This window comes from Oratosquilla oratoria, chromosome 18 (assembly GCF_046742065.1).
Source record: "Oratosquilla oratoria isolate Oo_2021 chromosome 18, ASM4674206v1, whole genome shotgun sequence".
Lineage (NCBI taxonomy): Eukaryota > Metazoa > Arthropoda > Malacostraca > Stomatopoda > Squillidae > Oratosquilla > Oratosquilla oratoria.
The window spans coordinates 5,758,505-5,773,504 of record NC_134794.1 but is presented as its reverse complement, the minus strand read 5'-3'; the positions used below and the strand labels follow the sequence as shown (position 1 = coordinate 5,773,504).

General features: G+C 41.3%; 1 protein-coding gene and 1 long non-coding RNA gene across 2 annotated transcripts in view; one reads left to right on the top strand and one right to left on the bottom strand.

Moving 5' to 3' along the window:
- LOC143035023 (uncharacterized) overlaps nucleotides 1–10,751 on the top strand; it is a 25,593-nt gene extending 14,842 nt beyond the window's left edge. The window contains exons 3-6 of the mRNA XM_076201426.1: nucleotides 1,894–2,067; nucleotides 3,441–3,587; nucleotides 4,942–5,166; nucleotides 9,679–10,751. Of these exons, the coding sequence (XP_076057541.1) occupies nucleotides 1,894–2,067; nucleotides 3,441–3,587; nucleotides 4,942–5,166; nucleotides 9,679–10,014 (882 nt within the window). The 3' untranslated portion in view covers nucleotides 10,015–10,751. The remainder of the gene's footprint in view (nucleotides 1–1,893; nucleotides 2,068–3,440; nucleotides 3,588–4,941; nucleotides 5,167–9,678) is intronic.
- The window catches only part of LOC143035025 (uncharacterized), a 132,907-nt gene that overhangs the window by 95,665 nt on the left and 22,242 nt on the right, over nucleotides 1–15,000 (bottom strand). The window lies entirely within an intron of this gene.

The window sequence follows — 15,000 nt, the reverse complement described above, 5'->3', positions numbered from 1 at the left end:
TTGCACTATCATAACGGGGATGAGTTGAGCATAGATTCGTGTATATGTAACTCGAGCATACAAAGATAAGAAAAATGTGCTCAATTTATATCTCTTGATAGCAAGTCACTGTTCACTTGTTACGTCACAACGGAGTTCGAGTCCTTCGCTTGACTACGTATCAGTTTCGTATATGCTTCCGTCGAGCTCCTTGTCAGTCTCGATCGTGATACCATGGAATTAAAGTGAAAAATTAATATGGTTGAATATATATATATATATATATATATATGTGTGTGTGTGTGTGTGTGTGTGTGTGTGTGTGTGTGTGTGTGTGTGTGTGTGTGTGTGTGCGTGTGTATATTGTACATATAAACCAATGACATTTGACATTTAAAGTCTAGCCTGTTCCTTTCTTTGCTGTCAAATGATTGAATAATCCCAAGTGCATTTCCTTTTGAATCGCATTGCTATGTAGTTCTGGCGTCAAATGATTCAATATTCCTTCATGCCCCTCTTAATCTCACTACAATGTGATTCTATCTCGTAATAACCCGCGATCTGTCCCCAAACATCTTCCGTAAACCCTTCCGCTTCCTCGACCCGTTGGCTTGAATTCGCCGCAAATATTTCGGCATCAGAATTACTCACGACGGCAATTCTCACTTCCTTCTCACGAATAACAACCCGCCGCAATCCAGGCACAAGAGACATGAACACACACACACACACACACACACTGAAATTATTTATACATTATATATATGCATACATATGAGTACATATACTCACACAGAGACGGGCCACACAAACATAGCTCCCTTTCCCGTAAGATACAACTAGCTAAACACACGCGCGCGCACACACACACACACACACACACACACACACACACACACACATCTTCAATTTGCAACTAGGTATGATAAATAGGAGAGTAAGAGACAGATTCGACGATCGTTGCCCCTTTCCCGTGTACTACAATTAGGTAAATACACGGTACGAGTTCACTACCCTCTCCCACGCTCCCCGTTGCTGTCTTCGGCTCTTCCGTTGTTGTTTGTGTCCTTTCACAGGCATGATAGTGGGTAACAAAAAAAATAAATAAATAATAATAATAATAATAATAATAATGATAAAAAAAAAAAAAAATCTACATTGGCCGGGGGTCCAGGGGCAAAGCCCCCGGTAGGGGTCAGGGGTCCGCGGGAGTCCCTAGGCTGAGTCCCTGGGCTGAATCGCTAGTAAACAAACGCATGCAAGCTGTTCCGTTGATGTTGCTATCGATATAATTCGGCCAAAATAAAATCTACCCCAGTCATCACCTTGCTATACGTACACGTGCGCACCACACCACGCAATGCTACACAAAACGAATCACTTGCGGGCCAGCACAAAATAAACCGCTTACACACAGGTACAGTCGACATACTAATCGCCCATAACTTCACATCAACCAAAAATTATTCGACCACAACAATTATATATATATATATATATATATATATATATATATATATATATATATATATATTAACAGGATCGTTTATTACATTCGGGAATTAATGAAAAAAAATCGAGATCATTGTCAGGAAAAGAAAAAAAAAATCGGAATTCAGTTTTAAATCGGAAGAATAATGCCTGAATAATACTGATCACTTTCGGAGAAGAATAAGCGAAAGTATAAGGATCTGTATATTTCGATCACTAACCGTGATCCTCTTTTTTTTTTTTTTTTTTTACCCACTCTGAAGAGGATCACAGTTAGTGGTCGAAATATACAGATCTTTATACTTTCGCTTATTCTTCTCCGAAAGTGGGTCATCAGTATTATTTTACTAATGTGCTACGACATAACTTTGTTGTGGATCATGCCTGAGCTTTCACGGAAAAAAAAACTATGTTTTCTTTCAGGACGTTGTTCTTCGCGACTGGCGCGTCTACGACCTTCTGACCCTACGCGTCCTCGACCTCCTACTCAGCGGCTCCACCAGGTCACTCCGGGTCACCCAGGTCAGAACCTTCTACCAGGATGACTTCGTGCAGCTCTTGGGGCGCCTGGTGGGCCTCCAAGAACTCGTCCTCCAGGTGAGATCAAGTAATCAAGGTGAGAGACAAGACTCATGCGTTCCATCACTGGGTCACTGCATAAAGAGGGTCTCAACTCTCGTTTCTTTCCTTCTTCTTCTTCTTGTCTCTTCCAGTTTGTTCAAAATAGTCCCCTGACTCACATCCTCAATCCATCAGTTCCCCGGCGACTTAAGCTTCACATTTCATCTCAACGTTAGTTTACCACCTTTCTCATCTCATAGTTCGACTATCATAGTTTCACACATCGCAACAATAAAATACATTCCTCGTTTGCAACCATAACCCAAATAGTCTAGACTTCCTATATACTTAATCCATGACAAATTAGTCTTGTTTCTTCACACTGTTCCTTGCACGAAAGATTCACTCAAATTATCTCTCGAGTATTTCTGATCGCTCAAATTCCATTAGTTCACGATTTCCATCCTCTTCCGTCATTTTAGCGCAAGTGTCGGTGCCTGTGTCACAAGTATTCACTTAATTGCACCTAATTGTATTATCCCAATTCTTGCAAAAAGAAAAGGGGCAATGCTCGTGAGGTCCCGTTTCTTCCTCACCTGTGTATATTGACCCAATTGTATTTACTTAATTGTATTATAAAGACAAGAAGCAACGTTCGCTGGATCCTGTATCTTATTCTCTATCATGTTTAGTTTCGAATAGATGCTAGGCGTGTGTGTGTGTGATTCACCATGGTCTTTGGATCACATGTTGGACTCGTGATCGACAGCTATTTACCTCCCGGAAAAGTTCAGAGTTCGTATATGACCGATCTATGGATAATGCTGTGACCTGACACGCACACACATACCCAACTCCCCGCCCACAAGAGTAACAACCCGCAGCGCAGCGATACTGAAATTAATTCAGCATTGTGGGGATTCGAACCCAGACCTCCGTAGTGGCAGCCGGGAACTCTACCAACTGGGCCACGAGTTGTGTGTGTGTGTGTGTGTGTGTGTGTGTGTGTGTGTGTGTGTGTGTGTGTGTGTGTGTGTGTTTGTGAATACCTAACTTATGCAGGCCAAGTATAGGAAGTGTTGGAATTCATTCTAAACAAGACAAATTCTTCACACAAGTCTTAATCAATTAGCTCTTTTCTGGCGTACTACATGCACAATCATTGATATCAAAATATTTTGAGCCTCAAAAAAAGTAGTGCGAGGTAAATTTATACTTACTGATACATCACAAAGGTTTAAATATTTCTATCTGCGCTTGTTTCAACGGAGAAGTTCTTCAGACATCATTCGACTATGTAGTTACTGTGGGGTACAAAGCGACATCGAGTAACGAACACAATCAGCCCCGTACAAGGTACCCGTCAGCCAATGACCCTAACCCCGAACCTTACCTTTCCTACACTACAGGACTTCGGGCTGACGCTGACGGGCCGGAAACTGACGCTGACGGCGTCAGCTCTTTCCCGAATGGAACATCTTCGAGTCCTCACTCTCCAGTATTGTGCTCATGACCTTCTCCTTGCAGCGGTAGGCAGACAGTGCCATGTACTCCAGGTAAGGGAGCCACGTGTGGTAATGGACATGGAACTGCCTAGTGTAGGACTTATCGTCTCTTGCAGTCTCTTTTCATTCTTATGTTCTAAAGCAGCGTTTCTCAACCTTTTTACTCTTGCGTAATCTTTAAGATGAATTGCATGTCTCAAGGAACCCCTGCGCAAAAAAAAAACATATCTTTCTCATTTTATTTTCATCGTAATAATAGGTTAGATAGGATGATATCTATATTACGTTATTACAATAACCAAGAATATGTCGTGCGTGTTTAATTATATTACGTATATGAAATTAAATAAAAAATCAAAAGTGCATTAGCTTATCTCACTTGTTCTCGCGGAACCCTTAGGGACCTTTTGCGGAACCTTAGTGTTCCGGGGAAGCCTGGTTGAGGAACGCTGGTTTAAAAAGAGTCCCTTCCGGTACTAATAAGCATTTCGTATAGCTTCATGGGGATCTGAGATGATGTCTGGGCAAGTTTTGTTTTTCACGAAGGTACAGTGATTTATAGTTATGAAAATTGATTAAATCAAAAGGCATATTGCTTAAGTTGTTATACAATTGATGCTGTAATGCCTGCCATTTATTTTATATTATTTATTTGTTTATTATTTGTTTGTTTATTATTTGCTTGATTTTTATCTATTATTAGTTATCTGTCAATTTATTATTATTTACTATCTACATGTTTGTTTATTATTTAATTATACCTACGCATTTATTCATTTATTATTATTTACATTATTATATCTTTATTTATTTTTATTTTATTTATTCATCATTATATTCTTTTCCACAACCGACCTAGTTATGGACCAAATGGTCTCCCGTCAGCATGCTCCTCCTTTGAACATTACAGTAACGATTCGCTGGAAGTTTAATTGAATAAGCATTATGTGAAAATAGTTTCACTTCTGTTACCAATTCGCTTTTAAAAAATTAAATGTTTGCGTCCTGCGCCATTTGCTCATCCCCGAAAATTTAAAGATATTTTTCCCCTAATGTTTTTTTTACAGAAATGTTTGTAACTTGGCACAAACTTTGTACCTTATCAATGCATCTAACTTGTCACAAACAATAAATGAATAAATGAATATATAGACACTGCTTCTGACCCTGGACAGTGGACAAGATGCAGAGATGACCCGTCATCCAGGAGGTGCCAAGATAGGAGGAAGGGAAGAGGGTAGAGGGGAGTGGAGTATGTAGGGGATGGAATGGGTGGGAGCGGTTTCTATGCCTTTGTCTTTTGGCTACCTTCCATGTAAGGGGGAAAAAAGCCTTTGGTATATGTATGTACGTACAGATAAATCGATAAATAAATAAATAAATAAAACAAGACCTTCCCTTGTAGGTTCTCGATGTACGAGGCTCAAGGAACGTCACAGACGCGGGCGCCCAGGCCCTCGTCAGCAGTTCGAGGGGCGCGTCCCCGGCGGTGACACCTTCCTCGACACAGGCGCCATCTGTCCTGACATCCCCCGGCAAGAACCAGCTGTCCCTCAGGCCCAAGAGCTTCTGGGGCGTCGCCGTCAAGTCTTTTGCACTGAAACTGGTCTTGGATCACAGGACAACCAGGGTAAGAATACACACACACACTAAGACGCATCTATCATTTTTTTATATGTTCATGTTTTATATATTTGTATAGTGCACAACCACTTCAGCATCATATGTATAGGTATTCATTTATTATGTACCATCTTACCTTAATAGGTGTATTTTCAGCCTTCGGCGGCCATGTTTTCAATAACCTTATTATTGTTATTCTTAGTTATTTTTATTTTGTGTTTTTATTACCATATTATTATCATTATCATTATATTATCATATTACCATAATTATCATATTATTATAATTATTATTATTATCATTATTATTATTATTACACCACACTTTAGCATTAGCCATAACCAATACGATATAGATCATCGATCTCAAGACTTTAAGAACCGGTTCTATCCACTCTCAATGTGGACGTCGAAGAGAACCATCTCCCTGTTCGAATCCCGCAATACCCTCACCTCCATCTGGAGGTGCAGGTCTAAAGGGCTGACACGTTTTCCTGATCAATCTCAATTTCCTGACAATCTCCCTCTAACGTCTTTGATCGATTTATAAGATTTATGACCTTTAGCCAATCTAACGTCTTTGACTGTTTCCTTAGAGAGCTAATGAACCAGTGAATTGTATAGGGGTGACCACTATAACGCTTAATATGAATAAATTAATAATTGTAAAGCACTACATATACAAGCGTGCGTGGAGGAAGGGTGGGTGTGTACATGAACCGGTGGATTGTACTGTGGATGTGCTATGTCTTGCTGCTTTGCTTCTGGCCTGAGCAGTGGGCAGGAGACAGGGATGACCCTTCATCCACAAGGAGCTAAATGAAAGATGGGTGGAGGGTGGTTACATGCCTTGGAAGGCTATCTTCCTTATAAGGAGATAAGACGTCTATTGGTATATAGACAGACAGATGATCATTATTATTCTGTTATACACCAGGCTAGCTAACCTCTCCTCTGTCTCTCATATAAAGGGGTAAGACGTCTATTGGTATATAGATAGATAGATAATCATGACTGTTCTGTTATACACAGGACTTCCTACCTAAACTACAATGCATCAGGCTAACCAACCGTCCCCATCCCCTCTCTCTCTCTCTCTCTCCCTGGCCATTCCCTAACACCCTTCCCTCCTCCCCCGTGGGATTTAAATTTAGGTTACAGAGAGCGGGAAGGTTGGCCTCAAGAAGAAATATTTACATCATTATTCGCATATCTTACCCTTCCGGGGGGGATGAAGGATAAGCCCATCTTACTCACTCCCCATTTTAACAAATATGGCCCACTCTGCAGCGTCGCCTTACATAATAATTGTAGCTACCGGCAAGCGATTATATTCAGCCGAGGAACACATCGTGTTTTGACAGAAAGAGAGAAAGAGAGAAAGAGAGAGAGAGAGAGAGAGAGAGAGAGAGAGAGAGAGAGAGAGAGAGAGAGAGAGAGAGAGAGAGAGAGAGAGCACGGACCGTTCAGAGTAACCCTTTTTAAACCAATTATACTCCCCCCCTTTTTTTGAGTGAGAGAGAGAGAGAGAGATAGAGAGACAGAGACAGCACGGACCGTGCAGAGTAACCCTTTTTAAACCGATTATACTTCCCCCACCCCCATTTTCTTTTTCTTTTTACACGGTTCTATGTGACGTCAGCGGTCGTTAGCCACTCATTAATTATAATTAATGACTGGCCAATAAGCTTGGGGTTTCCTCCCGTCTTCTTCTACATAAGCACCCTTCCACTGCTACAGAAACAGAGTGAGGAACCAAAGAGGTGCCAATGACGTGAGTAAAATCGTCTGGTGAGGCAATGTCCGTTGGTATTCAGAAATATGCTGGCCTCGCATTCGCTTAGTTGTGGGTTCGAGTTCCACACTACTCTCCGATTCCCAGCAGTTCCGTGTCCCAACAGTCCAACCGCATTGGGCAGTACTGGGCAACCATTGGCACGCGTGCCAACGACTCTTCTCCGTCACGTGGGCTCACCTAAGAATACAATGAAATACACAATTCGACTTCTTTCTTGAGTTTTGCATTTCAACTCAACAGAATACGATTTTATTATAATGTATTCATAAAAAGACGATAAAAAAATATAGCTTTGAAGCCGTATACGACAGTTTTGTAGAATTCAAGGCAATACTGGTTTTGGGTCTTGTTTAGTTGTTGCGACAGTGGTCACGTGACTATACCTGGCGTCACTCCTTTCCCACAATGCTTTGCATTCTTCCATATTTCGTAAATAATAAAATCAACGGTAAGCAAAATCCACGTTCAGCTACACAAGGGTTCAAAATTAAATATAAACAAAATACAAGTGTTCTAGTTAATTATTCGAAGTGACCGCATTAAAAAATAATTATCAAAAGTTGGTGAAGCCTGTTGTTTCACATATTTGCCAAAAATCCACGAGGGTTTAAAATTAAATCTAATTAAATACACGTATTTAATCTAATTAAATACACGTATCAGACCACAAAAGGTTCTAGTTAATTATTCGAAGTGACCGCATAGAAAAGAATTATCAAAAGTTGGTGAAGCCTGTTGTTTAACATATTTGCCATAAATGTAAGATTCTGTTAAAACTTTGCCAAATTAAGGAGCGCTTTTTATTATATTACTGATGTTGAAAATTGAGTCTTTGAACTGTCTGACTCCATATGGCAGCATTCCACATAAAGCCAAGGCCGAGCTTCGAGTAAAAACTACTTCACTAAAATTTACATTAACTCAATCTGCCGTGACTTTTAAACCACATTTACGATATTCTCTGCTTCCCCCCCCCCCGGCTCCATTTTTATTAATTAACATCTGAAAATGTTCCCTTAATACTTAAAATATAGTAAATAGTAACAAGTTCCTTGCAATTTTGTTTGGCACGTGAGAATAATTTATTAATTTTTTTATTCTATTTATTTATTTTTATTTATTTATTTATTATTATTATTATTATTATTTTTTTTTTTTTTTTTTTTTTTTTTTTTTTTTTTTTTTTGCATCGAATATTGGCTAAATTTGGCAAACGCGCTTAAAAAAGGTTGCCCACTCATGGCATAGAGGAAAGGTGACGGCTTCGGCCGCAGGTACGCGCTTCCTGGCGTAGACTTCTCACCATTTTTACCTTGGTAACCATAAAGGGGAAAGTACCGTGTCCTCAGCCATGCTGGGATATAACCTAGCCCGGGCAAGTGACAGTCACGCTGGAAATAAAATCTGCTATATATAATATAAAGGATCGAAACCTAAAAGTTCATTAAAAGTTTTTCTGTCCAAGAAACTTTAGGACACAACACGAGAGAAGAGCCTGTGACCTTATCTCCTGCGACTGACCATTAGCGCGGTTGACCTGACCTTCTCCCGTTGAAAGGCCTGCGAGGATCCCTGTTTGCGAGCTGACATAGAAAACGTCTCGTCAGCCTCACATTTTCACACAAGGAGAGCTGACAACCGGCGACTGATCCTCTATGTCGGTGACACAGGAACAGAACTATACTCACACAACACAGAAACAAGCTGGGACACTTGCCGAGGACATAAGGACCTGTACACACTAGCGGTTTCAAAAGCGGCGGTTCAATTACAATGCAAGTTAGTGGAGGCGTTCACACACAACCGCGCAGTTTTTCCTTGACTATGTGGCACCGCCGCGGTTTCCGCGCGGTTCGAACCGCTAGTGTGAACAGGGTCTACGAGACCGCCGCCAGTCGCCGTGAAAACGCAGGTTTCCATTCACAAAAAATCAAGTTATTATCCGACTGATACAAGTTAAGGTTCAACTATATTGTTAAACATTTTGTGTGACTTCCGTTACAATGACCGTTAAAAACGTTACAGAAAAAATGGTAACCGTCTCCCCCGCTGTGGTTGGTCACATTTCAGGGTTATTTTGGTCTTAGTGTTTGCGTAACCATTACATGTATTAACTGGACCGTATTCTTAAACCTCACTCAAGCATTAAGACTGCACTACCCCAAAAATCTGGGGTCCTTTATCTTCCGAATGAAAATATTTGTAAACAATTCGTGGTACTTTTGCTGATCGTGTGACGACGCATAACATTACCTTTTCTATGATGAAATATAAGAGAAAATGTCCTTGAAATTTTGGGCCAAGGCAACCCAACATGACCTACTTAAATAGGATTTCATAATACGGACCTAAGGCTTAATTTAGAAACTAGATTGGTCATCGGGGAGATGGGCAGAAGTTTTGCTAGACGTGTCCCTCTCCCCACCGTTTTCTATCACGTTTCATGGCCTAGTTTCTTATAAACTATCAAACGTGTATTACGCATCACTGATGATAAATGTAGTAACACATTTGTAAATCACAAATAACACCACAGTCAGGCGAAAGAAAGATCTGAGTAAGCAAAACTATATATTTCGATTTGACTGAAGAGGGTTGCAGTTAGCAATCGAAATATATAGTTTCGCTTACTCTTTCGTCCGACTGTGGTGTTAGTTGTGTATTACACATGTTCAGCAAAGACCATTCCTTCATTATGATCGTTCCTCTCCCCCTTTCCCAGACTCTCTTCAGGTCCAAATCCTGCTATGACGTCATGAGTAAGGACGAGAACCAACAGGAACTGCAGCAAGATCAGCACTACCGCCATCACTCACTGCTCCTACAACAATGGCGGTCACCTCGGCAGCAAAGACAGCAGAACCAGGTCCTGCAGCAGCAAATGCTCCAGCAGCAGAAGCTGCAGCTGGAGCAGCAGAGGAAGTTCTCAGGCTGCTGCAGCTCCTTGGTCGTCCTTGACCTCCGCTGCACACTGCTTACGCTCAAGGGGCTCCGCACGTTACAGGCCGCTTTGCGTCCCGAGGCCAAAGTCTTCCATTCTGTCAAAACAAAGTTTTGATCAGGACCGTGGTGTATAAAGTATTAATATAAATCATGGAGGAACGTGCGTGTGCATTTTATGTCAATATGTGTACACATACACACACATGTACACACACACACGTACACCCACACACGAATACCAAAGAAAACTGCACAGAACTGAAGTCCCTCGTGGAGATATCAACGGAGGTTGTGCCTTCCCTCTAGGTGGCATAGCCAAAATTTCATATCTGACCATCAAATATGTAAATGACTTGTCTAAGAGCATTTCTCAATGGTGCATGAGTATGTAGCCATACTCGATTTACACCTCCCAACTGTCACACTAAATCTCATATATCTACTCGAGATTTAGTGTATTTTCCTAGACGCTACTCAGGCCTGTATAGTCTACAATATGTTTAAAATTAGACACATTTCCTTTTGTATCTTCTTTTTCGTTCTCGGGATATTTATACATAATATATGCATTTACAGTATATATGCATTCACTCGAAAAATCTGGGATATTTTCAGAGTCTAGCTCTTGCAATACAACCTTCACAAAATCCATTTTAATTTCAAATTAATTCATTTGTAGAAACATTTACTACACGTATGCAAAGGAGGTTTTATTGGTTTGATGATGTTCGGGATCACAGACAGGGTCCTCGAGTGACTGCAACTATGCGACGTACAAAAAGAAACAAACTTTCATAAGTCTTGCATGTCAATTCCCAGCATTTCTATCTACACTGTATATAAATCATATCGTACCAAAAAAATATTCTTTCGTTCTCCTCAGCCGATTAACGTTAGCGGGGTATTCACGGACACTACAGAGATCACTTCCAAAGAAGTACGGTATCGCCACAAAGATAGGTAAGTGTCGACACCCAAAACTGCTGACCATTTCCCTGCTCCCGTCACGCAATCACGACTAGAGTCCGTTTGAGCAGAAACGACTTAGGTTACAATATTTTATTTTACGAATCTCCAAATGTCAAATCACCTTTGCGACATATATTGAGAGGCTGAATGACAAACTAAGAGTAGTTAAACCTAAATGTACTTTAGATACATTGCTGAGTTGTCCCAAGGAAATTATAGAACACTGTAAGCGAAGCAGTCTTGTAACTTTTTATATTCACAACATTTGTGGAGAATCGTGAATGTGTGACAGGGGCTTTAACAAGAAGTTATGCAATTCGAACCTCAAGTATCTCAAATAAGAAATCGTGTGTGTGTGTGTGTGTGTGTGTGTGTGTGTGTGTGTGTGTGTGAATATTATATATATATGCAATTCGAACCTCAAATAAGAAATCCTGTGTGTGTAATATATATATACATACAAGTATATGTATGCATATCTAAATTGAAAAAGGAATATTAGATGTAATGCCAGTGTATAATTGAAAAATTTAGTGAGAAATGCAATTCCTACGAACTACTGAAACACCCAGTACCAAACCCAACCTCCCGGGCGGCAGTAGACGATCCAGAAAGCGGTGCCTCCCAATCTCACGACAAAACCCACACCACGACGAACTTCGTCCACTTCCACACCAACGTCTTCACAGCCTCAAGAAGTAGACGCTTGCCCACCAGAACCCGGGATCGACATCTCGAACTCGCTGTGTTGCTCCCACGCAGCAACTGCATCTCGACCCACGGAGCGCCACGACGTCCTTGGGCGGACCAATCAGCTGGCCCGGCTTGCATCTGCGCGACCTCACCCTCCACATGCAGTCAAACCTATGTACTCACTTTTATATCTGGGCGCTTTCGTCATAGACAATGAGCTCGTTCGATATGTCTTGCACAATAAAACGACCGTTAGCACGATGCTCTTCAGTCACTCACACACACACACACACACACACATAAACGGGGAGTTGGGTGGGTGGGTGTGTGCGTGTAAGGTCACAACATTTCCCATAGTTCGGTCATATATGAGCTCCGAGCTCTCTTCCGGGAGGGAAATAGCTGTCGATCACGAGTCAAACACGTGATCCAAGACCATAATGAAACACACACATACAAACGGATCTATGGAAGCCCGAGGTATTTCCTAAACATTTTTTTTTCCAAACAGAAAGGTTCCCTTGTTGCCAGTCGCTGTTGGTCAGTTTCCCTTAAACGAAAATTTCATGAAAGTTAATAGAGATCTTGTGCTTGATCTATGGAGTCCCTTGGGGATGTTCGATCGGCAGCGAGGGTGTTGATGGGCTTTGGAGACGAGCAACGGGGAGAGGTCCATTTCAAAGGATCACCACGTGTGGACACCTTTCGCTGGTCCTACGAATTCATTCAATATTTCACAGATTGTCTATCTTTCTATCTGTATACCAAATATTTATTCCCACTCACAAAGGAGGCAGCTAACCTGGGCAGGAATCCACCCTATATCTACCTCAAAGCTATCCATACCCATTTGTTCCCCTAAAAAAAAAAAAAAAAAAAAAAAAAAAAAAAAAAAAAAAAAAAAAATAATAATATATATATATATATATATATATATAATATAAATATATATATATATATTTTTTTTTTTTTTTTTTTTTTTTTTTTTTTTTATGGACGCCCCCACACCTTTCAGACAATCTTAGCAACGAGTCAAGATTGTCTGGAAATAAAAATGCGAATCGTTCTATCAAACCCTTAATATACTCCGTTTACGTTCGGAACACTTGTCAGAGCGGCTAAATGGAGTTCTTAGTATTCCACTCTTATCATCGAATAAAAGTTGTGAAATTACTTGCCTGAGTGATGACTCAGCTGTCAGTCACTCCACCGCCACTTGTGGAAAAAGTGTGGACGGCTTTACATGCAAGTGGACCTAGAGCTACCCAGAGTTCAAAGACAAGTGGAAGAGATGAGAATGTGGGTGGAGGAAGAACAAGTGAAGGTGGACTGGAACTCCCTCTCCACTTGTTCTTCCTCCACCCACACTCTCATCTGTCAAATCCATTTATTCAGCAAGTGGAGAACTCCACAGTGAGTCTGTTCGTATATCTACGTGGATATAAAAGGGAAGAAAGTAGGAGAAGAGGTAGGGAGGGAGTGGAGGAGAGGGAGGGAGAGGGAGGGAGTGGAGGAGACGGAGGGAGGGAGGGAGGGAGGGAGGGAGGAGGGAGTGGGAGGGAGGAAGAGACGGAAGAAGAGGATATTGACGAGTGTCGTGCACGATAAGATATGAATAGTGTTAAACAACCGACATTTTGTCGGCGTCTTTCGACGTGGATAAAAACTCAGGCACTGAAGACATGGCACCTTCTTTTCCTCTTCCTCTTCCTCCTCCTCCTCGCCCTCCAAAGTCAGGCACTGAAGACATGGCACCTCCTTTCCCTCACCTCCTCCTCCTCCTCCCTTCCCTCACCACCTCCTCCTTCTCCAAAAGTCAGGAACTGAAGACATGGCCGCCTTGCCATTCTCACGAACTAGTCACCGATTCTAGAACGTTTACACTATTCTCTGCAAGGGCAATGACACCAAACTAGATATCTAGTGCACTCCTTCTCTAAACACACAGACAAATTTGATGGCTGAAACCTGATGTACACACACACACACACACACACACACACACATATATATATAAGTTACTGCAGTGGATAAGTAATCTTTCGGGAGGAAATGGAGAGTTTCTCGAGGAATTAGTTCAATAGTGGAAAGGGGTAACTGGTAGAGTTACTCCTCTGGTATTGGGTAAATGGCAGAGTTACTCCTCTGGGACCTGGTAATTGGTAGAGTTACTCCTCTGGGATCGGGTAACTGGTAGAGTTACTACTCTGAGATCGGGTAACTGGTAGAATTACTTCTCTAGGATCGGGTAATTGGTAGTTACTCCTTTGGGATGGGGTAATTGGTAGAGTTACTCCTCTGGGATCGGGTAGCTGGTAGAGTTACTCCTCTGGGATCTAATAGGGTAGAGTTAGTCCTCTGGGATCGGTAACTGGTAGAATTACTAATCTGGTATCAGGTAACTGGTAGAGTTACTCCTCTGGGATAAGGTAACTGGTAGATTTGATACTCTGGGATCGGGTAACTGGTAGAGTTACTACTCTGGGATCGGGTAACTGGTAGAGTTACTCCTCTAGAATCGGGTAACTGGTAGAATTACTCCTCTGGGATCGAGTAATTGGTAGAGTTAGTCCTCTGGGATCGGTAACTGGTAGAATTACTAATCTGGTATCAGGTAACTGGTAGAGTTACTCCTCTGGGATCGGGTAACTGGTAGATTTGATACTCTGGGATCGGGTAACTGGTAGAGTTACTCCTCTGGGATCGAGTAATTGGTAGAGTTACTCCTCTGGGATCGGTAACTGGTAGAATTACTAATCTGGTATCAGGTAACTGGTAGAGTTACTCCTCTGGGATAGGGTAACTGGTAGAATTACTAATCTGGTATCAGGTAACTGGTAGAGTTACTCCTCTGGGATCGGGTAACTGGTAGATTTGATACTCTGGAATCGGGTAACTGGTAGAGTTACTCCTCTGGGATCGAGTAATTGGTAGAGTTACTCCTCTGGGATCGGTAACTGGTAGAATTACTAATCTGGTATCAGGTAACTGGTAGAGTTACTCCTCTGGGATCGAGTAATTGGTAGAGTTACTCCTCTGGGATCGAGTAATTGGTAGAGTTACTCAACTCCTCTAGATCGGTAACTGGTAGAATTACTAATCTGGTATCAGGTAACTGGTAGAGTTACTCCTCTGGGACAGGGTAACTAGTAGATTTGATACTCTGGGATCGGATAACCTTTTGTACGTTCTTCTATATAAACAAAATACAGAAAAGACAAAAACTAAGAGAATTGCAACGATAATTCAACGAAAATACTCGAGAACGATTAGGGTAAATACTATTCAGAAGTGATGACATTGAAAAAAATAAAGAAATTTTAAACGATTTTTCGGAAAATCGGGCCTAACAAGAAACAATCAGTAAATAAATAAAAAAGAACATCACGAATAAGCATAAAAAAGGCGCTCCACGTCGCCAGATTGTTAAGTACATTAA